The 26,499-nt window shown below is 40.4% G+C and overlaps 1 protein-coding gene across 6 annotated transcripts in view; it reads left to right on the top strand.

The window, feature by feature from the left end:
- The window catches only part of LOC115224031, a 42,352-nt gene extending 34,061 nt beyond the window's left edge, over positions 1-8,291 (top strand). For 2 of the 6 annotated variants that reach the window (XM_036513069.1, XM_029794828.2), the window contains 2 exons: positions 859-1,066; positions 7,153-7,993. In XM_036513069.1, the coding sequence (XP_036368962.1) occupies positions 859-996 (138 nt within the window). In that variant the 3' untranslated portion in view covers positions 997-1,066; positions 7,153-7,993. Of the gene's footprint in view, positions 1-858; positions 1,067-7,152; positions 7,994-8,067 lie in introns of those variants that run through there. The other 4 variants (XM_036513068.1, XM_036513066.1, XM_036513067.1 and 1 more) reach the window with 4 other exon arrangements.
- The last annotated feature ends 18,208 nt before the right edge of the window (positions 8,292-26,499 follow it).

The following is a 26,499-nucleotide window of genomic DNA, read 5'->3' as shown; positions in this document are numbered from 1 at the left end:
TTGATTGTCAGAATGACTCTATTTTAGATTACAGTTTTAATGGATCTAGAGGCTTGTTTTAGGATTATTTAGAATTAGAAAAGTGTATGGAAGTCAAGAAGTATTTATAACTACATGAGTAAATAACGTCAGAGAATCTATTTAAGAGTGAGGAGTTGTGGAAGCAAAGAATATCAAAGACTCTTTTATACATAATTTACATTTACCTGTATTTGTATTGTAGTGGGCAGCTTCACCTACTGTAGACCATGATAGGGTTTACTGGATATTTTTTGATTTGAGTTGGTGAATTGGCCATAGAATCAGTGTCAGTATTGTGGAAGAAATGTGCTATTTTAGTTTTAAGCTTCGTATTATGTATATAATGGATCTTTTCGTGGAAGCCATTTATTTGGAGGGTTATAATGAGGGACGTGAATATTAAAGTTTTCTTCATTTGCAGACAGGTTTGAAATTATGATTGTTATACCTGTGACTGTGCTATTAAGGATAAGTTTTGGGTGATTAAAGAGGACATTTACATATTGTAAAGATTTGTTGGGTTTATGGAAGGGATGGAATAAATTGGTGTTTAAATCAAGAGTAACATCCAGTTCCGAAGGAAATACTTAGGTTGTAGTTCTTAAAGAGTTTATGTAGGGCTTTCTTTGTGCGTTCAACTGAAGGTCAAGATAATCCAGTTACTGCAAGATGTGTGTCATCCTTGAATAGTCTGCCGGTTACATTGGGAAAGTATTGCTTAATTTGGGAGAGGAGATACAAGCCCACAAGGCCTGTGACCTGGGCCAAGTCTGATGAGCCCATTGTTATATCGAAGTAATCCATTTACATACGTATTTATTTATTTATTTATTTCAGGAACAAGAACAACTTCTTAATTCTGAATTAGAAACAGAAACTGATCAAGATTTCGAACCGGATGAATTGTTGGGTCAGCAAAGTGATTCTGCTTCTGTTGCTAAAAGTGAAAGCCAAGATTTCGACAATTTCATTTGATATTCAAACTTGACTTTCTTTGAATTCATTTGACAATTGCCACATTGCAGATGGCATTTCTAGCAATTTGGTAAGTACATTGTTCCACAAATCAGTCTATTTCTAACTTACTGACTGAAAATATTAGTTTCAAGAAGTGTATATAGCTGTAAAATATTTACCGGGGTTTAATAAGTAAGTCATCTGATGCATGCCGTTCAAGTCTGGTGAATAAAATTGGTTAAAACAGACCAATTAATCCACAATTAACAAAGAATTTATGTTAATTAGCAAAGATAATTCTATGAGTCTGTCATGAAAATTTGTGATCTGAGAAATATGCTAAATATTAGTAAGTCAGTAACTTCCCCTTAACCTAGCAGTTCAGCAAAAGAGACCAAAAGAATAAATACCAGCCTTAAAAAAAAAATAAGTGCCACGGTTGATTCATTCAACTAAAAATTCTTCAAGGTGATGCCCCAGCATGGCCACAGTTTAATGTCTAAGACAAGTAAAGGATAAAAAATAAAAATTAATAAGTCAATTTCATTCAGTTTAAACAGAATCCATTTTCTGGGCCCTCATTACAATCAGGGCCCTAATTACAGTCAGGCTGAAGAAAGAACTGGTTCATGCAGTCTTTGCATAATCTTCAGGTTCTCTTAGTAGAAGATGCTGAGCCTGGTTTCATATTTTGGTCCCCCATGTCTGTTATGCTGTTTCTTGACTGCAACTGCCATCTTGGGTGGGAAAACTATTTTACACTTTAAACAGATTTGGCTGTGATAGGTTCAGGCATAGCTGTGTGGTAAGAAGCTTGCTTTCCAGCCACATGGTTTCAGGTTCAGTCCCACTGCATGGCACCTTGGGCAAGTGTTTTCTACTTTAACTCTTAGCCAAACGAAAGCCTTGCGAGTAGATTTGATAGGTGTAAACTTGTAACTCTAGTTAGATGGGTAATTGGATAATTGGATAGGTTGCTTGTTATTACCAATATTAAAATCAAGTTCATTTGAAATTTTCGTTGCAACCATTTATTTATGCATAAACTTTATAATGACTACAATAGTAAGTTGCCAGAGGCTGAATCACTGATTACCATTAGTGAGTTATGTATGTATATTGGTCAAGAATTAAATAGCTACATATGTGTAGAATCAGAATCGAAATCGATCAATGGAAATTGCAGCTGAGTTACCAGTGCCGGTGGCACGTAAGAGAAACATCCGAATGTGGCCGTTGCCAGCGCCGCCCCGACTGGCCTCGTGCCGGTGGCACGTAAAAAGCACCATCCATTCGTGGCTGTTGCCAGCGCCACCCCAGTTGAACCGTCCAACCCATGCTAGCATGGAAAGCGGACGCTAAACGATGATGATGATGATGATGATGATGTGCTAGCAAGCAGCAACAATAAGGAATTTTATATGGATCAGAAACCTGGACATTATCAAAGAAGCTTGAGAGGCGGTTGGATGGAACTTACACTCGCCTCCTTATGAGAGCTCAAATTATCTCTGCCTAAGCGTCATCCAACCAAAGTACAAATATATGGGAAATTACCACCTGTGTCATCTCTTGTGAAAGGTAGAAGAGTCCAGTTTGCTGGACATTGTTGTAGAGCTGAAAACGAGGTAATTTCTACTCTTCTCCTCTGGAAGCCATCTGCTCGTGATACCAGAGGGCACACACTCTCCTACCCTGATGTAACCTCCAGGGATACAGGCATCCAGCAACAGGACCTCCGTAATGCCATGATGGACCGTGACGTCTGGCGTAACATAGTAAATTCCATTGTCTCGACTACGGTCGAACAATGATGATGATAAAGAATGTGTTGTGTTGGTGCTTGCAAAAGTGAGAATATTGTGTTCTTTGTAAACAAAGAGATTCGTTTTAACTCAAGTTTGAGCAGCCAACCAAGAATCCTGCGTTTGTCTGTCTTTTCAGTCTCTGCACTGATTGTTCCATGCTCCTATATTTATGGCCATATTGCGGCAGGAAACTCATAGAAGCTTCCATTTGAAGTCATATGATCGAATGATTGCAGCTGTAATATGATTGGTCAGAATTCAGGGCAAGTCATGTGATAAACTGTGGCCTATTTTTCAGTGCTGAACTGATGCAATTTCAAATGTGTGTGTGTGTGTGTGTGTGTAAGTGTTTGTGTGTGAAAAGGCTGGCCCTTTGAAATATCAGCACTGCTCCTTTTTCACGGCTGAGTGAACTGGAGCAATGTGAAATAAAGTGTCTTGCTCAAGGACACAACGCACCACCAGGAATTGAACTCATGACCTTACGATCATGAGCCGTATAACCCTAACCACTAAGCTATGTGACTTCACATAAAATATATAAATACATATTTTGTGTATATGAATATATATTATATGTATATGTATGTAGTATGTATGTATGTATATGTGTGTTTGCTGCGTGTGAGAGTGTTAATGTGTGTATGTGTGTCTCTCTTTGTCTTGACAGTGTGTGGGAGTTGCAAACACGACTGTGGCTGTCACACAAGCATTGAGAAGCAGGCATCAAAACGGTGGCGGGGGGGTGGGGGTGAAGCGGAGGTGGCAGCAGCAGTGTTGGCAGTAGTTGCAGTTGCAGGTGGTGGTGGTGGCGGCGGGTGGTGGTGGTGGCGGCGGGTGGCGGCAGCGGCTGCGGTGGTGGTGGTGGTGGTGGTGATGGTGCATCAGCAGCAGCTAAGCTTTAAAGTCAACAGAGAGACCAAGTACAAAGCATCGGGGCTTATCTCTCTCTCGCTCTGGGCTTAACTTTAGCTTACGAGGCTGTCTATGGCTATAGGAAATGAAGGAGATAAAAAAAAACAATACGGAAAGAAGCAAGCTAGTCGGCCAGCATATATCCATGCTAGCATAGATTCATAAACAACAGTAAGCGCGTTCATCACATTTGTCTCCCTTGAACTAACACCTCTCCAACAAATTCACGAGGAAATGAGGTAAAAAAATCATCTCTACTTCCTGTAAGTGATGTGTCGACACCTCTGGAATTTCCCAGCAACCACACCTCACAAAATGCAACAGTCCCAAGTAGCCCAACAAGGGAAACCGCTTTGCTGTCATTCGATCTGCTAGAAATAGCAGCTAAATTACTCTTGAAACAAAACTTAATGTTTTTAAAATAGAGAAGATACACTGGATAATGGAATAGTCCCAGACGTGCTTGCCTTGGAAAATGTCAGGGTAGTCTTGGCTAGAATTCCTTTGGTTGTAGGTCTACTCAACCAGTGCTTACCTGGGGGCTAAATAAATGTCTGACCCACTTGTACATTTGTGCGTGGCTCTTACACTCCTCTCCGTACACTTTCTGCAACTTTGCATTTGTGACAGTTAATCAAGCCCCAAGCAGTTTCATTTGTTTATTCGCATCATCATCTCCATATCTGCTCACGTGTAGCCTTCTGGCTCTCCAGTCCTCAGTCAAACCGTCCAACTCATGCCAGCAGGGAAAGCGGATGCTAAATGACAATGATAATGACGATGATATATATATTTATATATATATATATATATAATATATATATATATATATATTTCTTTTTTGACCACAAGGGCTAAACATAGAGGGGACAAACAAGACAGACAAAGGGGTTAAGTCGATTACATCGACCCCAGTGTGTAACTGGTACTTGTTTTATCGACCCCGAAAGGATGAAAGGCAAAGTCGACCTCGGCAGAATTTGAACTCACAACGTAACGACAGACGAAATACGGCTACGCATTTCGCCCGGCGTGCTAACGATTCTGCCAGCTCACCGCCTATATATATATATATATATATATATCATCGTTATCATCATCATCATCATCATCATTATCATTTAGTGTTGGCTTTCGATGCTGGCATGGGTTCGACTAGAACTGGTAAGCCGGAGAACTGCACCAACCACTCCAAGAGTGTAATGACTGCCTTCCATGCATCACCGTCACGGGTGCTTTTATGTGCTACCAACACAAGTCCCAGTTACGTGACACCAGAATCAGCCACGATTATAGTCTCACTTGGCTTGACAAGTCTTCTCAAGCACGGCAAACCACCAAGCCTGAGATATTGCGAGTTCAGATAATTGAGTACTTACTAATTAAGGGTAGATCCATGCAACCAGTAACAGGGTTTTATCATTTTATACATATGCATATAACAGGCACAGACATGACTCCGTGATTAACCCTTTCATTACTAACCCACCTGAAACCGCTTCGGGCTCTGTAGTACAAATGTCTTGTTTTCATAAGTTTTGAATTAAAATCTTCCACCAAACCTTATGAACAATTTATGTTCCTAACACTAGCAATTTGATTTCAGTCCCACCGTGTGGCACCTTGGGCAGGCATCTTTGTACAATAGCCCTGGGCCAACCAAAGTCTTGTGAGTAGATTTTGTAAACAGAAACTGAAATTTTCATGTGTGTGTTGTGCATGTGTGTATGCGTGTATGTGTATGTGTGTAATATATATATATAATATATATATATATATAACTACACTCTCAGAGTGGTTGGCGTTAGAAAGGGAATCCAGCTGTAGAAACTCTGCCAGATCAGATTGGAGCCTGGTGCAGCCATCTGGCTCACCAGCCCTCAGTCAAATCGTTCAAGCAATGCTAGCATGGAAAGCAGACATTAAGCGATGATAATGATGATGATGATATATATATATATATATATATATATATATATATATTATATTATATATATATACATATTATAATATATATATATATATATATATATATATATATATATATATATATATATGCACACCACATGAGGGGGTGCTGAAATATTCCTAGCTTTAAGGGTATCATGAAAGGCCATACATGGCATGCATGTGCATACATACATACACACACATACATACACAATCATACAAGCATACATACATACACACATACATACATACATACATACACATACATACATGCATACATACACATATATGCATGATGGCTGCCCCCTCGTTATCGAGTATGGCCATTGCACGAAGCTTAACTGTTATTGGTGCTGTGATCAAATGTGACTTTTTAGCCCAGCTAAAGATCTACAATGTCTTGTACAGAATTGGCAACTAAAACCTTTGCCAGTAAAAAGCCGGCTGTAGTTGTAACTTGGCTTCATGTACCTTTGCATGTCGTTTAAGTCCTCCTGCCAATTACACTCTCTTCCACTTGCCCGACAGATACATACATACACACACACACATACATATATACATACATGCATGCATACGTACTTACAATGAATAAAATCTGCTAACAGTGACAGAAAGTGCTCGTCAAACAGAAAGTGCTCAACACAATAAATGTAGAATGAAAGGTTTTTCTCTCTTTTCTCCATTTGTTCAAAATCCTCATTCACACGATGATCATTACTGGTTTGTTTTTTGAAAATACTCTTCAGAACGGCAAATTAGACAGCGGCAAAGAATGTGAATGTGAATGAAGCTCATTAAAATAATACCAAAATCAAAGTGTAAAACAAAACAAAAAGACGAAGCTAGCAGTCAGTCATAAAACATCAATTCAGCGTTAGCTTTGATGAATTAACAGTTTTTAATAATGAAGCTGAAAGCCTATTCATTAGGAGATTAATACTATAATACATACATTATACATATATATATATACATACATATATATATATATATATATATTATATATATATATATATATACATATATATACATATATATAATATATAGATATATACACATATAATAATATATATACACATATATATATTATACATATATATATACATATATATACAATATATATATATACATAAATATATATATATATATATATATATATATATGTGTATATATATATATATACATGTGTGTTTGTGTGTGGGTTCCCACACATTATTCTTTATGTTTGCTTATCAATGATAAGCAAAGGGTTATATCTAAATAAAATGGCACAAAGCCATAATAGTACACGAGACAAGTTCGGCCCACACTGATCCTAAGCAATAATAAAAAATTGAATGAAATTGAAAAATAGAAAAAAAAAAAAAAAAAAGACAAATTTTTTCCAGGCATTTAACTTAGGTCATTAGCTCTGCTTCAGTAATTAATATATCTCTTTTCTACTTCAACAAAATTTCACGTTCTGTTAATCATATTTTTGTTATTGTTCGTTTGATAGAAAACCTTAATGAACCTGACCAGTTTTTACTCCGGAGCAAGACTCAACTGAAAAACAAGCTGATTCTTTCAAAGAACCAGAAAACAAGAACAACTGATAACAGACTGCAATGACCTCGATTCAGGTGACATTTTAAGCATTGCATCATTTGTCACCTGTCTGTCTTTTTGACCAATGAAACACCAGTGTTCTATCAGCAATTTTTGCTATTTAAATAGAAACTGAATCATTTTTCTCCCTCTTCCCGTTTATACTTGGCAGCAACCACACAACCATACGCTGGCTATTTTGCTCCCCACCTTCTCCCTTGCTCTCCCTATTCTTATCTCTTTGTCAGTTATTAGCTCTTTGTTTTGTCTCCACAGAACAGAATTGGCCATCGCAAATCCCAAGAGGCATTGTGGCTGAATGAGAAATCATTTTTTGAACAGTTAATTTCCACCAATTTGAAAAGACTTCCATTATCTACATTTTTCTCTCAACTACTGCCTATTATCTATTTGTACACATTGACCTTAGAAACAAGAAAATATGTTCAAATGCTTACTTCAGCACAAATTAGCCAATTGACTTTAAAAAACATAAACGTATATATATATGTACATTTTCTATTACACATTTTTTATAACATAAATTACATAATTGACTCCTGTATGTATAAAATCACAACCCATTATACACACCTAACCTTTAATTGATGTCATGTACCCAAAATTGTTATTTTGCAGTATATTAATTTTGTAGTTTTTAAACTTGTACTCACAAACTATATGTAGCCTGCTATGGAATTATTGTACCAACAAGATCAGAAGAGGTTTATTTTTTTGTTGGTGAGTAGGAAATAAAAAAGAAGATTATACATAATTCTTTGTTTGTAATTTTTTAAAACTGTTTTTATCCTTTTATTTGTTTCAGTCATTGGATTGTGGCCATGCTGGAGCACCTCTTTGAAGGGCTAAGTTAAACAAGTTGACCCAAATACGCTTTTTTTAAAAATCAAGTACTCATTCTATCAGTCTCTTTTGACAAACCACTAAGTCACAGGGACGTAAACAAACCAACACCAGTTGTCAGTTAGTGAAAAGGAGACTAACACACACACACAGGGCTTTACCCTTATGATCCTCCTAAGAATTGTAGGCAGAGAAAATAGAAAGATGGATGAAAGTTTTGATCTGTGCTGAATTGTTTGTAACTTCTTTAATAAATAATATTTTTAAAAAAACTATAATTGTTGTAGCATAGCTTAGTGAGAACAGTCTCTCCTAGCAACGCTTTTACAGAGGCAGCAGTTTTAGTTTTACTGTATAAGCCTGTATAGGTACAAGGACCAGGAATGGGGTGCAAAAACTGAAGGGCTGCCTTAAGTGCCACACCCTTTAAATACACCAATTCACAATGTTGTAGATATAGAATTTAAACATAAGCTTTAACATGTTAAGGTGTTAAAATCAGTTGAGGTCTGTGTGGTTATAAGAAGCTCATTTTGCAACCATGTGGTTTCACTGTCATGCCCACTGTGCAACACCTTAGGCAAGTGTCTTCACCCACAGCCCCGGTCTGACCACATGACTTGTGAGTGAATTTGGTAGATATAAACTTTGTGGAAACCCATCATACGTAGGTATGCACATGCGTGTGTGTGTGTGTCTGCATGTGTGTGTGTGTGTTGTATGTGTGTGTGTGTGTTGTATGTGTGTGTGTGTGCATGTGTGTGTGTGTGTGCATGTGTGTGTGTGTGTGTGTTGTCTTTGTGTCTGTGTTTGTTTGCACCCTCACCATTTGATAACTGATACTGATATTGGTTTATGTTCCAATAACTTAGCAGTTCAACAATTGGCAAAAGAGACTGATAAAATAAGTGCCAGACTTAAAGAAGAAACATGAGTACTGAGGTCGGTTCTCAACCATTTTTCCACCTCCCACCTATGGACCCCTTCGCTTCCTATTTTACTCAGGTGGACCCTCAAAGCTATTCAATGTTTAAAATCTCTTATCACAATTTTTTTTATAATTAAATATTACTAGCAGTATTGCCTGGCGTTCCTCGGGTTTGTTTGTTTTTTCGACCCTTTAGAATTGGAATTTTTGCAAAGTAAAAATTTTGCATTATGTAGCTTGTTATTCTCTTTAAGGGAACATTTTTCTGGTTGAAATACACCGAAAAATGGTGATACAGCAATAAAAAAAAATCGTAAAAAAATAGGGCTTTTCATAGAAAAAAAGCACTTTTTTGATGTAAAGAATTCTTGGTCTTAACATGGTCCGATTTGAATTTTTTCTTCTACGGAAGGAAGAGCAAGCCTTCTATCATATTCTCAATTTTGGTCAACTTGCAGGGTCTCGGAGGAGATAGTGTTAGTTGAAGGCTACCAAACTTGCCACACACAGACAACTTCAGTTTTTATGTATATAGATTAGGAAATATATCAAAAAAATTATTAAAATGTTTTGTGTCCTGCAGAAGTAAAACCAATTTATTGCAGATGAATTTTAACAGCAAAATCTTATAAGGACCCTCAGAAGTCACATGAACCCTGTTGAGAACGATTGAGCTAAACCTTCAAGACAGTGCTCCAGCATGGCCGCAGTACAATGACTGAAACAAGTAAAAGATAAAAGATTGGTTCGTTGATTCATATTGGCCATGTAAGGTTACATGGTTTCAATCAATATAAGGACTCTATGATTAGTCTAATTACATAGAAAGGTGTTGAAGATGGAGGTGGAGTGAGAGATATTGTAAACTGACTTCACAGATTTGATATAAATACATTCATTGTTCCCGTCAGCCATACACTGTCAGTGCAATGGTTGTTGCAGCGGTTACTGGCACAGAATGCATCACAAATATTTTGTTTTTATTCTTCTGTCTTTTACTTGTTTCAATCATTGGACGGCAGCCATATCAAACAAATCAACCTCAGTAATTTTGTGGGTTTCCTTTTTAGTTTTTCTTTTTTTTTAAAGCCTGGTATTTATTCTATCAGGCAGCGAACTGGCACAGGGCGGCTTAGCTGGCACAGGGCGGCTTAGTTGTCACAGGGTGGCTTAGCTGGCACAGGGCAGCGAGCTGGCACAGGGTGGCGAGCTGGCACAGGGTTGCTTAGCTGGCACAGGGCAGCGAGCTGGCACAGGCGTCGAGCTGGCACAGAGCGGCTTAGCTGGCACAGGGCAGCGAGCTGGCACATGGCGGCTTAGTTGGCACAGGGCGGCGAGCTGGCACAGAGGCAGAGAGCTGGCACAGGGCGGTTTAGCTGGCACAGGGCGGTTTAGCTGGCACAGGGCGGTTTAGCTGGCACAGGGCAGCGAGCTGGCACAGAGCGGCGAGCTGGCACAGGGCGGTTTAGCTGGCACAGGGCAGCGAGCTGGCACAGGGCGGCTTAGTTGGCACAGGGCGGCGAGCTGGCACAGGGCAGCGAGCTGGCATAGTGCAGCAAGCTGGCACAGGGCGGCAAGCTGGCACAGGGCGGCAAGCTGGCAAGGGCGGCAAGCTGGCACAGGGCGGCTTAGCTGGCACAGGGCGGCTTAGTTGGCACAGGGTGACTTAGCTGGCACAGGGCAGCGAGCTGGCACAGGGTGGGGAGCTGGCACAGGGCAGCGAGCTGGCATAGTGCGGCAAGCTGGCACAGGGCGGCAAGCTGGCAGAATTGTTAGCTCAAAACGTAAAACTACTTTTGTTTCCTTCCCTGAGCATCTGCTAATACTTTGCATGTACCACATCCTTGTGTTGTTGTTTCTTTTTGGGGATCAACTATATATATATATCATCATCATCATCATCATCATCGTTTAATGTCCGTTCTCCATGCTAGCATGGGTTGGACGGTTTGACCGGGGTCTGGGAAGCCAGGAGGCTGCACCAGACTCCAGTCTGATCTGGCAGTGTTTCTACAGCTGGATGCGCTTCCTAACACCAACCACTCCGTGAGTGTAGTTAGTGCTTTTTACATGCCACCGGCACAGAAGCCAGTCAAGGCGGCGCTGGCATTGGCCACGTTCGGATGGTGCTTTTTATGTGCCACCAGCACAGAATATATATATATATAATATATATATATATATATTATACATATATATATATGTAATATATATATATATATATATGTATATATATATATATATATATATATATATATATATATATGGTATATAATATATATATATAATATATATATATATATATATAGTATATGTTATATATATATATATATATATATATATATATTATATATATGTATATATATATACATATATATGTATGTATATATATATGAAGGGAAAAGAGTAGCACTTTCATCCATTCGTGGGATTCTTCAAAATTGATTTTATAAAAATTTCTGTCTTTTATACAAATATGGATTCAGGTAATCTGATGGTACTCATAAAAAATACTCCTCAATGTACCATTCTACGAAACATATAGAATATATATATGATACAAGTGAAAACAAGACAGAGAAAGAGACACAAATATGTATGAGTGTGTATGTATGTGCGTGTGTGTGTGTGCATGGCATGTGTGTGTTGTGTGAGTGTGTGTGTGTGTGTGTGTGTGTATGGCATGTGTGTGTGTGTGTGTGTCTGTGTGTCTGAGTCTTTGGGGAATGATGTCAGTGATAGACATACATGAGAGAACTACCAATAAGCTAGTACCAGTAAATACAGTAACAGAATATATTATTCCGGTGCAAAGACACTCCTTCTTCCCTGCTCTTGTAGGAAATACAATGATTCAATAAGTCTGAGAGTGGCCCAATTTAAAAACTATGAAATGCAGGATGTAAATACCAAGTTTTAAGTAAAATAAACTGTCGTGAAATGTTCTCAGCTGTTCAACCAATCTACCAAATCTCAACTTAACATTTTGTCTTTCGTTCTTTGTTTTAACCAAAGTGGGGAGCTGGCAGAAACGTTAGCACGCTGGATGAAATGCTAAGCAGTATTTCATCTGTCTTTATGTTCTGAGTTCAAATTCCATTGAGGTCAGCTTTGCCTTTTATGCTTTCAAATGTATTAGTATGGTGCTCAGGAATAGAAATAGAAAAGTCTTTTACGTTCGAGCCTAGCGCGCTTCGACAGAAAGATACACAGAAAAACAAGGAGAGAAAAATGCGTGTTGGAGCTACGGTCCATCATATATATAATATATATATATATATATAATATATATATATATATATATATATAATATAGATATATATATATAATATATATAATATATATATATATATATATATATATTATATATAGTATGTATGTATGTATGTATGTATGATGTATGTATGTATGTATGTATGTATGTATGTATGTATGTATGTATGTTATTATGTATGTATGTATGTATGTATGTATGTATGTATGTATGTATGTATATGTATGTATGTATGTCTGTATGTATGTATGTATGTATGTATGTATGTATGTATGTATGTATGTAGCATGCATGCATGCATGCATGCATGCATGCATGCATGCATGCAACGGGCTTCTTTCAGTTTCTGTCTGCCAAATCCACTCACAAGGCTTTGTTCAGCCTGAGGCTAAAGTAGATGATGCTTCCTAAAGTGGCATGCAGTGGGACTGAACTCGGAACCATGTGATTGGGAAGCAAGCTTCTTACCACACAGCCACACTTGAGCCTCTCTGTCTGTGCGTACGTGTGTGACAGACCCCATTCACCATGTGGCTACAGATTACATATAATATTTTAGTGCCAATCCTTTAGCAGGTGATGTTGCTGTTATTGCTGTGGTTGTTTCCGGTTTTCTTTTCTTTTTTTTTTTTGTTGCACAGGACAATAACTTGCTGTGTGAATGTTGAACTTCTTTTTCTAGTAGCGAATGGAAATATTTCGGCCAAATAGTAACAACACTACTAACAATGATAATAATAATAATAATAATAATAATAATAATAATAATAATAATAATAATAATAATAATAATAATGATAATAATAATAATTTGCAGAATATTTTAAAGTTTAATAAATAAAACAGCTGTTAGTTTTAGGAAACAATAAGACCAACCATTTCCCAGCCCTCCCTTTCTATTTCTTTTCTTTTATCTCTCTCTCTCTCTCTCTCTCTCTCTGTATATGTGTGTGTGTATATGTATGTGTGTGTGTATATATACATACATATATATATATATATATATATATATATATATATATATATGTACATACTTATGAGTGGATTTTATAGATGGAAACTGAAAGAAGCCCGTCGTATATATATATATATATATTCACAGGGTGTGTAGGGTATTTGAGGACATACCTTTTTGGGGGTCATTGCTGCATGCTGTTATTGTGGTTATAAATGCTGTGCATAGAGATTTAGAAATATCTCGTTTTTTTAAAGTTTCCACATCTTTCATCAACAAAGTTTATAAGAAGCGAGAGGCTGAAGATGGAAACATGTTACCATTATCAAAGCATAAAAAGCATTCTAAATGCTCTGAAATCCTCAGAAAACCTGAATTTATCCAGCAAGTTCAATAGACCAGCAGCTCAGCAAAAGAGACTTATAGAATAAGTAGCAGGCTTAAAAGGTCTTCAAGGTTGTGCCCCAGCATGGCCACAGTCAAATGACTGAAGCAAGTAAGAGATAAAAGATAAAGACATATGCATGTATGTGTGTAGATATGTATGCATGTGTGTGTGCACATGTATATATATATATGTGCCAGTGGCATGTAAAAAGCATCATCTGAACGTGGCCGATGCCAGCGCCGCCTTGATGGCACCAATCCGATTGTGGCCGTTGCCAGCCTCGCCTGACACCTGTGCAGGTGGCACATAAAAAGGACCCACTACACTCACGGAGTGGTTGGCATTAGGAAGAGCATCCAGCTGTAAAAACATTGCTAGAACAGACTGGAGCCTGGTGCAGCCTCCTGGCTTCCCAGACCCCGGTCTAACCATCCAACCCATGCTAGCATGGGGAACGGACGTTAAACGATGATGATGATGATGATGATGATATGATACACACACACATACATGTGTGTGTGTGCGCATGCATTTAACCCTCCCCCTTTCTCTCTCTTGGGTCATATTTTTTCCTTTCTTTTCTTTATCTGTTGTTCCATTTTCTCTCTCTCTCTCTCTCTCTGCACCCAGCTATCTCTGTACCTTACTTAAGCTGATTATCTGAGGAGAGGGAAGAGTTAAGAACACCATCGCAAGTTGAGCCAGCAATGTTCCCCCGTATTACTTACTACCGTTGCTGTGGACCAGCCAAGTAGCAACTCTGGTCTGATTTTACGTTGCTACGTTGCTGCAGAACTACGGTGCAAACACAACCAGTAAATTGTTGAAGAGAGCAACTGAGCAACGGATAGGAGAGGGTTAGGCTACACTGAACAACTGTGAGACAGGCTGGTCAAAAACTATGTTACTACCCTTATCATGGTACTTAAGTAACTGTTAGCATATTCAAGGCAGTGTGTATAAAATATATAATTAGAAATAATTATAAGATGAGATTTAGCTGCTACGTTGAGTAGATTATATAAATTACTTAATAAACTTCCCATCATTTTGTGGGAAGCACCTGTTGGCTTGTTATACCTTACTTACGCCAGATAAGAGTTGTATCAGATATCATATATATTATAACTTCATACAACATCTTATATCTTGTATTAGATAACAGACGTATCATGTATATGGCTTCCCAAACCCTTCTTACACCAGTTAACAAACACATATATATCATATATATCACACACACATATATAGGTGCAGGAGTGGCTCTGTGGTAAGTAGCTTGTTTACCAACCACATTGTTCCGGGTTCAGTCCCACTGTGTGGCACCTTGGGCAAGTGTCTTCTACTATAGCCTCTTGCTGACCAAAGCCTTGTGAGTGGATTTGGTAGACGGAAACTGAAAGAAGCCTGTCGTATATATGTATATATATATGTGTGTTTGTGTGTCTGTGTTTGTTCCCCCTAGCATTGCTTGACAACCGATGCTGGTGTGTTTACGTCCCCGTCACTTAGCAGTTCGGCAAAAGGAGACCGATAGAATAAGTACTGGGCTTACAAAAAGAATAAGTCCCGGGGTCGATTTGCTCAACTAAAGGCGGTGCTCCAGCATGGCCGCAGTCAAATGACTGAAACAAGTAAAAGAGTAAAGGAGAGGTTATTTAGAATTTTAGTATGTTAAGTCAGGTATGGCTGTGTGGTTAAAAGTTTTTTTCCCAGCCACATGATTTCAGGTTCAATCCCATGAGCAGCATCTTCAGCAAGTCTCTTCTAATGTAGCCCTGGGCCAATCAGAGCCTCATGAGTGGATTTGGTAGACAGAAACTGAAAGTAGCCTAGTCATCTACTCATCAAGTCTTCTATCTGTTTGTTATTGTCTAGTTATCTAGTTGTCATCATCTTCCAGTTATCATTATCTCCTTGTTGTTGTCATCATTGTCTAATCATCTTCATTGCCGTCTAATCATTGTCATCGTCTGTTCATCTAGTTGTTGTTGTTGTCATCTAGTCATCGTCCTTGTCTAACCCAAGATCATCCCCGAATGAGTGGACATACAATCTGAGCCATTTCGGATATCTTAATCTTTGCCTTGGCATAGTCCACCTTGGGCAATATCCAATCGATGTGTTCTACTTTTGTATGCTGGCATTTTATGATACATGTGGGATTTCCTATTCCCAGCTGGTCAAGCGACTGCACAGATTCTCACATTAGCTTGCATAACAACGCATCTATGTGTGGCAGCAAACAAAAATGTTCTCACCTGATGACATCAGATTTATAATTAGAAGGTCACAGGTGTGTGCACGTGTGTATGTATATATGATAGACTTCTTTCAGTTTTTGTTTACCAAATCTACCCATAAAGCTTTGGTCGGCCTAGGTCAGTAGCAGAAGACATTTGCCCAAGCTGTCTTGCAGTGGGACTGAACCCAGAACCATGTGGTTGGGAAGCAAACCTTTTACCACACAGACTTTTTCTTTTTATGTGGCGCAGTGGAAGCGTGCTGGGCCCATAACCCAGAGGTCCGTAGATAGAAACTACGCTCTGCTAAGCATGTTTCTTTTAAATGGCGGTGCCCCAGCATGGCCACAGCTTGTGAGCTGAAACTAAATGAAATAAAATAAAATAAAAATATAAGCCTGGGCTTCTTATAGTTTCCGTCTACCAAATCCACTCACAAGGCTTTGGTTGGTCTGAGACTATAGTAGAAGACACTTGCCCAAGGTGCCACACAGTGGGACTGAACCCAGAACCATGTGGTTGATAAGCAAGCTACTTTCCATGCTAATTACTTAATTAACACAAATTAGCACAAATTATATTTACTCTAATTAACAATAGATTAAAAAAATTTTTTTCTGGGTGCCAGTTGCTTGAAAGATGTAGTTATTTGAATACCAGATAAAAAGGAGTTTAGTGCATATACTTGTATATATATATACACATCTAGGAGTGGCTGTGTGGTAAGTAGCTTGCTAACCAACCACATGGTTCCGGGTTCAGTCCCACTGCATGGCATCTTGGGCAAGTGTCTTCTGCTATAGCCCCGGGCTGACCAATGCCTTGTGAGTGGATTTGGTAGACAGAAACTGAAAGAAGCCTGTCGTATATATGTATATATATGTATATACATGTGTGTGTTTGTGTGTCTGTGTTTGTCCCCCTAGCATTGCTTGACAACCGATGCTGGTGTGTTTACATCCCCGTCACTTAGCGGTTCGGCAAAAGAGACCAATAGGGTAAGTACTGGGCTTACAAAGAATAAGTCCTGGGGTCGATTTGCTCGACTAAAGGCGGTGCTCCAGCATGGCCGCAGTCAAATGACTGAAACAAGTAAAAGAGTAAAAGAGTATATATGTATGTATGCATGTGTGTGTGTGTGTGCTTATATCATGTAGCATGATCACGTGACCAACCGGAGTGCCAGATGTTGTTACACATAGCTGGGTCATAATGTGCTTTGCATTGTTTTAGCTTCTGGATGATGTCACCCCACTGGCTGAACAACCAGGCCAACATTTACCCCTGATTGAAAGGAGGATTGGGGCAGAGTTAAATGAAACGTTTTTGCTCCAGAACCCAATGCCCCACCCTGTCTGGGAACCAAGCACACAATCTAGCTTTCATGGGTGTGACAGCTTAAGGGTGGGTCGTGGGCCTTCGTGTATGTTTGTGTGTGGTGGTGGTGGTGGTGGTGGTGGTGGGGTGGACAGATAGATAGATAAATGGATAGACAGACAGACAGACAGACAGACAGATAGATAGACAGACAGACAGACAGACAGACAGATAGATAGATAGATAGATAGATAGATAGACAGACAGACAGACAGACTGACTGACTGATAGATAGATAGATAGATAGATAGATAGATAGACAGACAGACAGACAGACAGACAGATAGATAGATAGATAGATAGATAGATAGATAGATAGATAGATAGATAGATAGATAGACAGACTGACTGATAGATAGATAGATAGATAGATAGATAGACAGACAGACAGACAGACAGACAGACAGATAGATAGATAGATAGATAGATAGATAGATAGATAGATAGATAGATGGATAGGTGGATAGATGGATAGATAGATAGATAGATAGATAGATAGATAGATAGATAGGTGGATAGATGGATAGATGGATAGATAGATAGATAGATAGATAGATAGATAGATAGATAGACGGATAGATGGATAGATAGATAGATAGATAGATAGATAGACGGATAGATGGATAGATAGATAGATAGACGGATAGATGGATAGATAGATAGATAGATAGATAGATAGATAGATAGACGGATAGATGGATAGATAGATAGATAGATAGATAGATAGATAGATGGATAGATAGATAGATAGACGGATAGATGGATAGATAGATAGATAGATAGACGGATAGATGGATAGATAGATAGATAGATAGATAGATGGATAGATAGATATGTTTCTTTATTAGCCACACAGGGCTGCACACAGATAGAACAAATTACAGGTAGAGCTTTTCTTTTGAAGGTTTAAAAAAAAAAAAAAAAAAAAGGAAGGGGAGTTTCGATCAAAAGGGATCGTAAAAGGAGAGAAAGAGGACAAAAAAAGGGGGGTTAAAAAAAAAAGGGGGAGAGGGAAAAAAAAAAAAAAAAAATTGATCAATAGGGATCGTTATCACAGAAATGTCAATATGAAGTGTAAAGGGGAGGACAGGTGAGGTTTACCCGTGGAAAGAAAAGCCTACGGAAAAGACCACGGTAACCTCGGTCAACGAAGTCACATTTTATATTTTTTTTTTTTTTTTTTTTTTTTGCAAATAAGCAACTCTCTGTTTTCGATTTCTGGGTTCATAGGACTATGCTCAAGGTGGCTTCGTCATTCATACGTGCCATTCTTGCTACATTCACCCATCTTTTTTTTAAAACATTCGCTAGACAAAACTTGCCTCTCTACTCTCACTTTCCTTTTCAAGTGGTACTTGAAGAAGTTGATGAGAGATTGACCAGAGAGGAAAGTGTTTGTCTCCAATCCTTTCAGACGCGTCCACCAGATACATTCCTTCGCCATAGCCACAAGGATGATGAAAATAGCTCTTCCTTCCCGTTTGAAGGAAGGAGGTGTGACAATATTGACGATAGACTCAGCTGATAAACCGACTCGTCCCACACGTGACAGCAGTTGTTCGACATAAGCCCACAGGTCGGAAATTGTTGGACACTGAACGAGTGCGTGCAGAACGGTTTCGTCGCTCTGACCGCATCTCGGGCAGGTCGGCCCCGTGTTTCTCGAGCCGTGTCTGTAGAGCTTATCCCGAACGGGTAGCGCTTCTCTCGGTAGCACTGCCAGGCCAGGGATCTCTGGAAGTTGTCCATGGGCCCTGGCCCGAAAGTCGTCCTGAACAGGCGGGTCAGGTACTCCTCGTCGACGTCCAGGTTCGCCCCGAGCTCGTCGTCGTACCTCCCCTCCACTAAACCCCTATAGAATGCTTTGGTTGTGTTGAAGTCACTTAAGGTCGACCCAGGACGGCAGAGTTGCTTGAGAGCAACGCGACACTCGCGGTGCCATTCGCCCTTCCTCGGCCTCTTTTGATCCAACGACTGCAGTTCGGTCATGGAGACGAGCTGCGGGAAAGCGTGCCTCACAAACGGCGACCACACCTGTTCACCGTCATCTACATAGAGCCAGAGATGTCGCAGTCTCAGCGCGTGTCTGCACATCATCAACCACGGCATGCCCAGCCCTCCTTTTAAACGGGTGTTGACAGCAAATGGATCGCCTGACCATCGGGACGCATCCTTTCCACAAGAAGCGAAAGAGGATGCGTTGTAGTTTGGTGATGGTAGGGTCGGGACAAGTACGACGGTCAGGCGGTAGTAGATGACGGACGCGATGTACGTGTTCGCCACCTCCGCTCGACCTTTTAGGGACAGTTTCCTCTCGGCCCACTGCCGGGTGAGAGTGACCACCCTACTCGTTATCTCGTTCCAGTTTCTTCTCCACTTGGAGGTCCGGACCAAACCAGACCCCGAGCAACTCAACCGGGCCGTCGGTCCAGCGTCCCACGACGGAGGCGCTGGTGGACGGCATGGGCTTGCTTCTCCAGGTGCCTAGTCGCAAGCCCACTGACTTTTCCCGGTTGATTTTCGCTCCTGTCACCGTCACCTCTCGTAGTTTTTCAGTGTCTCGCCGACCAGCTCGATGTGCTCGTGGCTAGACACTATGACGGTGACGTCGTCCGCGTATGCAGACACGCTCGTCCCGCATCCCAATTCTCGCGGGATGCCCCTTAGAGTCGCCAGCTTCCGCAGTAGTGGCTCAAGAGTCAATACGTATAGAAGCGCCGAGAGGGGCATCCCTGACGGACCGAACGTGCAATGTCGAAAGGTCTCGATAGATGTCCATTTACAACGAATTACCGAACGGATGCCTCTGTACAAGGCAGCTATCCAGCCGCGGAAGACGGGACCGAAACCAGCCGCTCTCAGGACTGCCTCCAAGTATCGATGGTCTACCCTATCAAAGGCTTTCGATTGATCCAAGTTGATCAGGGCCCCACCCATGCCAGGTTCGTAACTACCCTGTCTATGATGTAGCGCATCAGATGGAGGTTGTCATGGATGGTCCGGCCTGGCACGGCGCATGTTTTGCGCCTTGTCGACCAGTTTCTCGATGACAAGCGCCAACCTCTTGGCTAGCACCTTGGCCAAAATTTTCAAGTCTGCATTAAGCAGAGTGATGGGCCTAAAGTTATCTATTACATTTCCCTTGTTTAGATCTTTCTTCAGCAGTGTTACGGCTCCTCCTCGGCTCACAAAACCAGGAATGCTCCTGTTTTGCTGCCAGTTGCAGTACACCGCCGCCAAGAGATCTCCAAACAAGTCTGGCATACAATTGTAAAGCTCGTAGGGTAGACCATCCAAACCCGGTGATTTGTCCCTCGAGCATTCTGCCATCGCTTCCCGCACTTCCGCCGCCGTGATGGCACCTTCGCAGCACCCTGCCTTTCTTGTCGAGAGTCGTGGTAGGCTATGTGGTAGGCACTGAAGTCCACCCTACGTTTTCTTGCCCTCCACTCGTTCCGAACAGTCGGCAAAATGTGCTGAAAGGCCTCACACATTTTACTTGGCTCGAGCAATTCGCACCCCTGTTCATCTACCAGTGACCGAATGGTGGCTTTGTTGCCCTGTTGCGCCTCTGCCACCCGGGCCTCTCTCGCGGCTCCAACACCTTCGTTCCTTAGAGCACGCATCTAGCTCTGACAGCACATCCTTCGTGTTTGGCGTTGAAGTGTTGGTCGAGGGCCAACCTTGCCGCCAAAACGTCGGATGCGATGCCGCTTCTAATTGCCTCTTCTAGCTTCTAACTAGCTCACCCTCTACTCTATTTCTATCTATGGCTAGTGCTTTGCTGTACCTAATCGCTTTGCTTTTACTGCTCTCTTGAGGGCAAACCACCATTTGTTGTTGATGATGGCTCCCGTCAAAGCCCTCTTTACTAGTGTGCTAATCCGGTCTCTGAATACCTGTCTCGATGGGAAAGACGCGTTTCGTTTCCAGTATCCGGGACCCTGCCTAAGTGTCTTATCTAAGTCTAGCGTACATGTCACAGTTTGTGATCCGTGTAGCTGACTATGTGGAATGTGGACATTTATGCTATCTCTATCTACTGTCCTACACAGTATCCTATCTAGATACGATCTCGACGACCCGATGCGGTTGCTCCATGTCCACGTTGGCGCATTCGGGTGGTCTAGTCGGACCTGTCAGACAGTTGAAAGCGTCTGAGCAGGTCTCTGAGGCATTTGCATCCCCGTCTATTCCTATCTCTACCCACGTAGTCTACATGCGTGTCCAAGGTAGCATTCCAATCCCCCACTAAGAGTAAAGGACGAGACGTTCCCAAGAAAACTTCTAGACGTGAAAGAAATCCGCCCGACCTGTTAGGGCGGTGCGTAAACTGATACGAGTCGAAAAGCGCACCATTGCTGCCGTCGACATCCAGACGACCAGTCTACCCTCCGGGTCTACGAATATTGTCCTTACATTGAGATCCAGACTCTTGTGAAAATAGATAGATAGATAGATAGATAGACGGATAGATGGATAGATAGATAGATAGATAGATAGATAGATAGATAGATAGATAGATAGATAGATAGACGGATAGATGGATAGATAGATAGATAGATAGATAGATAGATAGATAGATAGATAGATAGATAGATGGATAGATAGATAGATAGATAGATAGATAGATAGATAGACGGATAGGTGGATAGATGGATAGATAGGTGGATAGATAGATAGGTGGATAGATAGATAGATAGACAGACACTCACACACATACACACACATAGCCACATGGCTGTGTAGATGATATTAAATGTAGCAATGATATTGTACTAATGAACAAAACTCATAACCCCCACCACCCTCCCACCAGTTACGCCTCTCATATAAAAACAGGTAGCAGCACCCTGCTTGCCACACAGTTGGCTGGTTTGTAACAAAGGAAGACCGGCTCTTTGTTTATAAAAGCAGTTACCCCCAACACACAAAAATGCATCCCACTCGTGTAAACGCAGGAAAATAGATTTAAAAACCAACTACATACGAGGTGCATTCCAGAAGTTTTCAGACTTTTCCAGACGAGTTATTTATTAATTTCAAAGAAACACAACATTCTGATCCCCTTCGAAACAGGATCCTCTCACTTCAGTGCACTTGTTGTAGTGCTCCAGCCAATTTGTGAAGTCCCCCATGGAAGCCTCATCCACACCCCCACCCCAAAGTGAAAGTTTCCAGGACCCTTGTCGCAGTCTCCTTCATCTTCAAGACAATTATCCCAAAGGGCAGAATCATTAGCATGCCAGGCCAAATGCTGGCAGAAACGTTAGCACGCTGGGCGAAATGCTAAGCAGTATTTCGTCTGCCGTTATGTTCTGAGTTCAAATTCCGCCGGGGTTGACTTTGCCTTCCATCCTTTCGGGGTCGATAAATTAATTACCAGTTACGCACTAGGGTCGATATAACCGACTTAATCCCTTTGTCTGTCCTTGTTTGTCCTCTCTGTGTTTAGCCCCCTTGTGGGCAATAAAGAAATAATTATCCCTGAGGTTCTCCTTCAGCTTGGGGAACTACCAAAAGTCACAGAGAGCAAGGTTTCGGACTGTGGGAGTGGGTGAGGGGCAGGTTTGATGCCCGTCTCTGTCAAGTGGTTGGTTATCAGGATGCTCGTCACTGTGCTCCCTGGGACCAAACTTTGCACTGATTTTGCGCACGTTCAGACCTTCATGAAGAATTCCTTGTACAGTTGCCACATCAACTCCAAACTGCTGATTGTCTTCAATGAAGACACACAACAGTCTTCATCCAGAAAATTGCAAATTTTTTCAAACTGCTCTGAAGTTCTGACGTCCCTCCTGTGAGTGGATTTGATAGATAGAAACTGAAAGAAGCCCATCATATATCTGTGTGTTTATGTATGTATGTGTGTGTGTGTGTGTGTATGTGTGTTTGTATGTGTGTGTGCATATGTGTGCATGTATGTGTGTATGTGTGTGCATGTGTGTGTATGTATGTATATGTGTGTGTGTTTGTTCCCCACCACTGCCTACAACTGGTGTTGGTGTGTCTATGTCGTTGTGACTTAGCAGTTCAGCTTAAGACACCAATAGAATACGTATCAAGTTAGTCCTTGGCTCAATTCATTCAGCTAAAATTTCTCTGGGCATTTTGTTGTTTAAATATTTATTATTCATTTAAACTGAGCATATGTCAATTTCCTCTTATGCACATATACATAAGCATATATATATATATATATATATATATATATTTCTTTATTGCCCACAAGGGGCTAAACATAAAGGGGACAATCAAGGACAGACAAAGGGATTAAGTTGATTACATCGACCCCAGTGCGTAACTGGTACTTTATTTATCGACCCCGAAGGGATGAAAGGCAAAGTTGACCTCGGCGGAATTTGAACTCGCAACGTAACGACAGACGAAATACGCTACGCATTTCGCCTGGCGTGCTAATGTTTCTGCCAGTTCGCGATATATATATATATACATATGTGTATGTATGTGTATATGTGTGTGTGTGTGTATGTGGGGGGTGAGTGTGTGTATTTACATATTAAGCAGAAGTTACTAATGGACCTAGAGTTTCTTGTCAAAGCGCTTTCCAAACTAAGATTAAACTGAGATTAAAATATTCTGGAAGGTATTCTGATATAGCAGTGTCATGAAAATCTATAAAATATTCTATAAAAAAAAAAACAAGAAAAAAAAAACCCAAAGAAACAAACAAAAAAAACTACCGTTAATGTCCTGTTGTTAAACTACTGAGAAATTTGGAAAGTCACAGATATAATCTGGTGATACATATCTGTATGTTTACATAGACTGTTTATCTTCTTAGGTATACCCTTCCCTCCCTTACACACACACACACACACACACACACACACACACACACACACACACACCACACACACACAGCACACAAAACACATACATGCATTATTGCTTAAACATGTAATTACCTAAAAATGCCCAATAATAATTAGCTTAATACACTTGTACACACACACACCACACACACACACACACACCACACACACACACACACACACTCTCTCAGGCATCCATAATTGTATATATATACATACACACACACACATCCATACTCGTACACATATACATACATACACACACACATATACACAAACACACACTCTCTCAGACATCCATAATTGTACATATATAAAACACACACACATCCATACTTGTACATACACACACACATGCACACACATATACATGTGTATGTGTGGGAGGGTGCTTGTGTGTGTGTAGAGGGGGGTGTATGGAGGGATGGGCTTTTTTCAGTTTCCATCTGCCAAATCCACTCACAAGGCATTAGCTGGCCCTGGGCTATAGGAGAAGATACTTGCCTAAGGTGTCACGCAGTGGGACTGAACCTGGAGCCATGTGGTTGGGAAGCAAGCTTCTTTATTTCTTTTAAATTTCCACAAAGGCATAACATGGAGGGGGGGCACTACAACACATGTGGGGGGACATGTAGCAATAAAAATTAAAATATGATGCAATGAAGGACACATGGAAATGGACATGAAAAACATTAAAATCAAAATATTAGAATAATGATACATGAATGATAACTTGAGAAATGAGGATATGAAAAGTGTGTTACTCAACCCCACTGAGTAACCCCACTCACCACCTCTGAGTCCTGAGTCCTCTCTAGTCTTTGATCTAGTTTTTCGTTTACCGTTTTCCCCATCACTGAGTCACAACACTCTCTCCTCCATGTACACGTAACCTTTTTCACCAGGGAAGGGGTCTTGTTAATTTTGTGGTGTCTGTTCTTTATTTTTTTCCTGTGGGGTTTGGTGTCTGTATGAGGAAGGTGGGTCTGAGTGGTCTTGGGTGGGATGGAGTTGGTCCGGGGTCCCACATCACACTGACTGTTCTTCCTCTTCTTCCTCTTTTTCCTTTTATTCTCCATCACTGTCCATTCATCCTCCTTGTTCCTCCCATCTATCTGTACTTCTTCCTTTTTCTTCTCCGTCTCTAGCACTGCTTCTTCTGTCGTTTTCCTCTGTAGAGGGTAGTGAGCTCTAACATGGCCTTTTTGGCCACATTTAAAGCATCACAGAACTCTGCCCTCTACCCATACTCTCAATACTATTTCTCCCAACGTCACCATCTCTGCCAAATTTCCCAGCTGCTTCACCTCCACTTGTATGATGATTTCCAGTGTTTTTCCTCTATATCCTCCTTCCTCCATCTCTGTGGCCTGGAGGACAGCCACCTCCTCCTCATTACCAATGAGGACAGCTGCTGCAGCCCAAGCTACTTCTATATCAGGTGGGATTCCTTCTACCCTACAGACTTTGTCTTGGAAAGGCAGAATCTTCTCAGTAAACAGGTAGTTTGATTTTGGAGGTTGCAGGTGGGTGCAAGGAGTAAAGCCTGCATGGTTGTAATCTTTTTTTACTCGTTGTATAATATGATATTGGAAGTGAAGTGGTTTAGGCAAGAATAACTGATCTTAACATTGTAAACATTGAAAAGCTTGGGAAATGTTGTCTAATTAGGAACAAAAAGTTCCCGTGTTCATGATCTTGTCTAGTTTAAACAGAAATTTGAACAAAGTTATTTTCTTATTCCTAACTCTTTTTATGGATGAAGCAGGACAGAGAATTCTTTACATACATCAACTTCACATCAAATGCTCTTCTCATTAACACTTCACTATAATATCTGGGGTGGGAAGAGTTCTGTCAACGAAATCTCATTCAGAGGATGAATGGAAGATTTTTCTCTTGATACCAGCTGCAAAGTTCCTAAATATAACTGGAATATGGCTGGAATTCCTAAGAACATATATATGAATATTGACAGAAATTCCTACCAATTTTGTCAGATAACGACTGTTTATTAATCTTACATGATTAATTACTTATACATTTCCTCAATTCTCTTTTAAAAAATACATTCACAAATTCTTTAACTCTTACCATTAACTTTCGCTTCTCCATAGCTTCATTCATCTAAATCTATTCTTAGTCTTTTAAAGTTAATATTTATAAGCTTCTCATTTCTGCAAATACTATTTATCTCTGGATTATCTGCCATAAGTTACCACTCTTCTCATCAACCAATTAAAGTGATTCCTTTTTGTTTTGTTTTTTTCAGTCATTAGACTGCGGCCATGCTGGAGCACTACCTTTAGTCAAACAAATCGACCCCAGGACTTATTCTTTGTAAGCCTAATACTTATTCTATCGGGCTCTTTTGCCGAACTGCTAAGTTACGG

Source organism: Octopus sinensis, linkage group LG24 (genome assembly GCF_006345805.1).
Source record: "Octopus sinensis linkage group LG24, ASM634580v1, whole genome shotgun sequence".
NCBI lineage: Eukaryota > Metazoa > Mollusca > Cephalopoda > Octopoda > Octopodidae > Octopus > Octopus sinensis.
The sequence above is the reverse complement of the archived record's forward strand: the minus strand, read 5'-3'. Positions and strand labels throughout refer to the sequence as shown.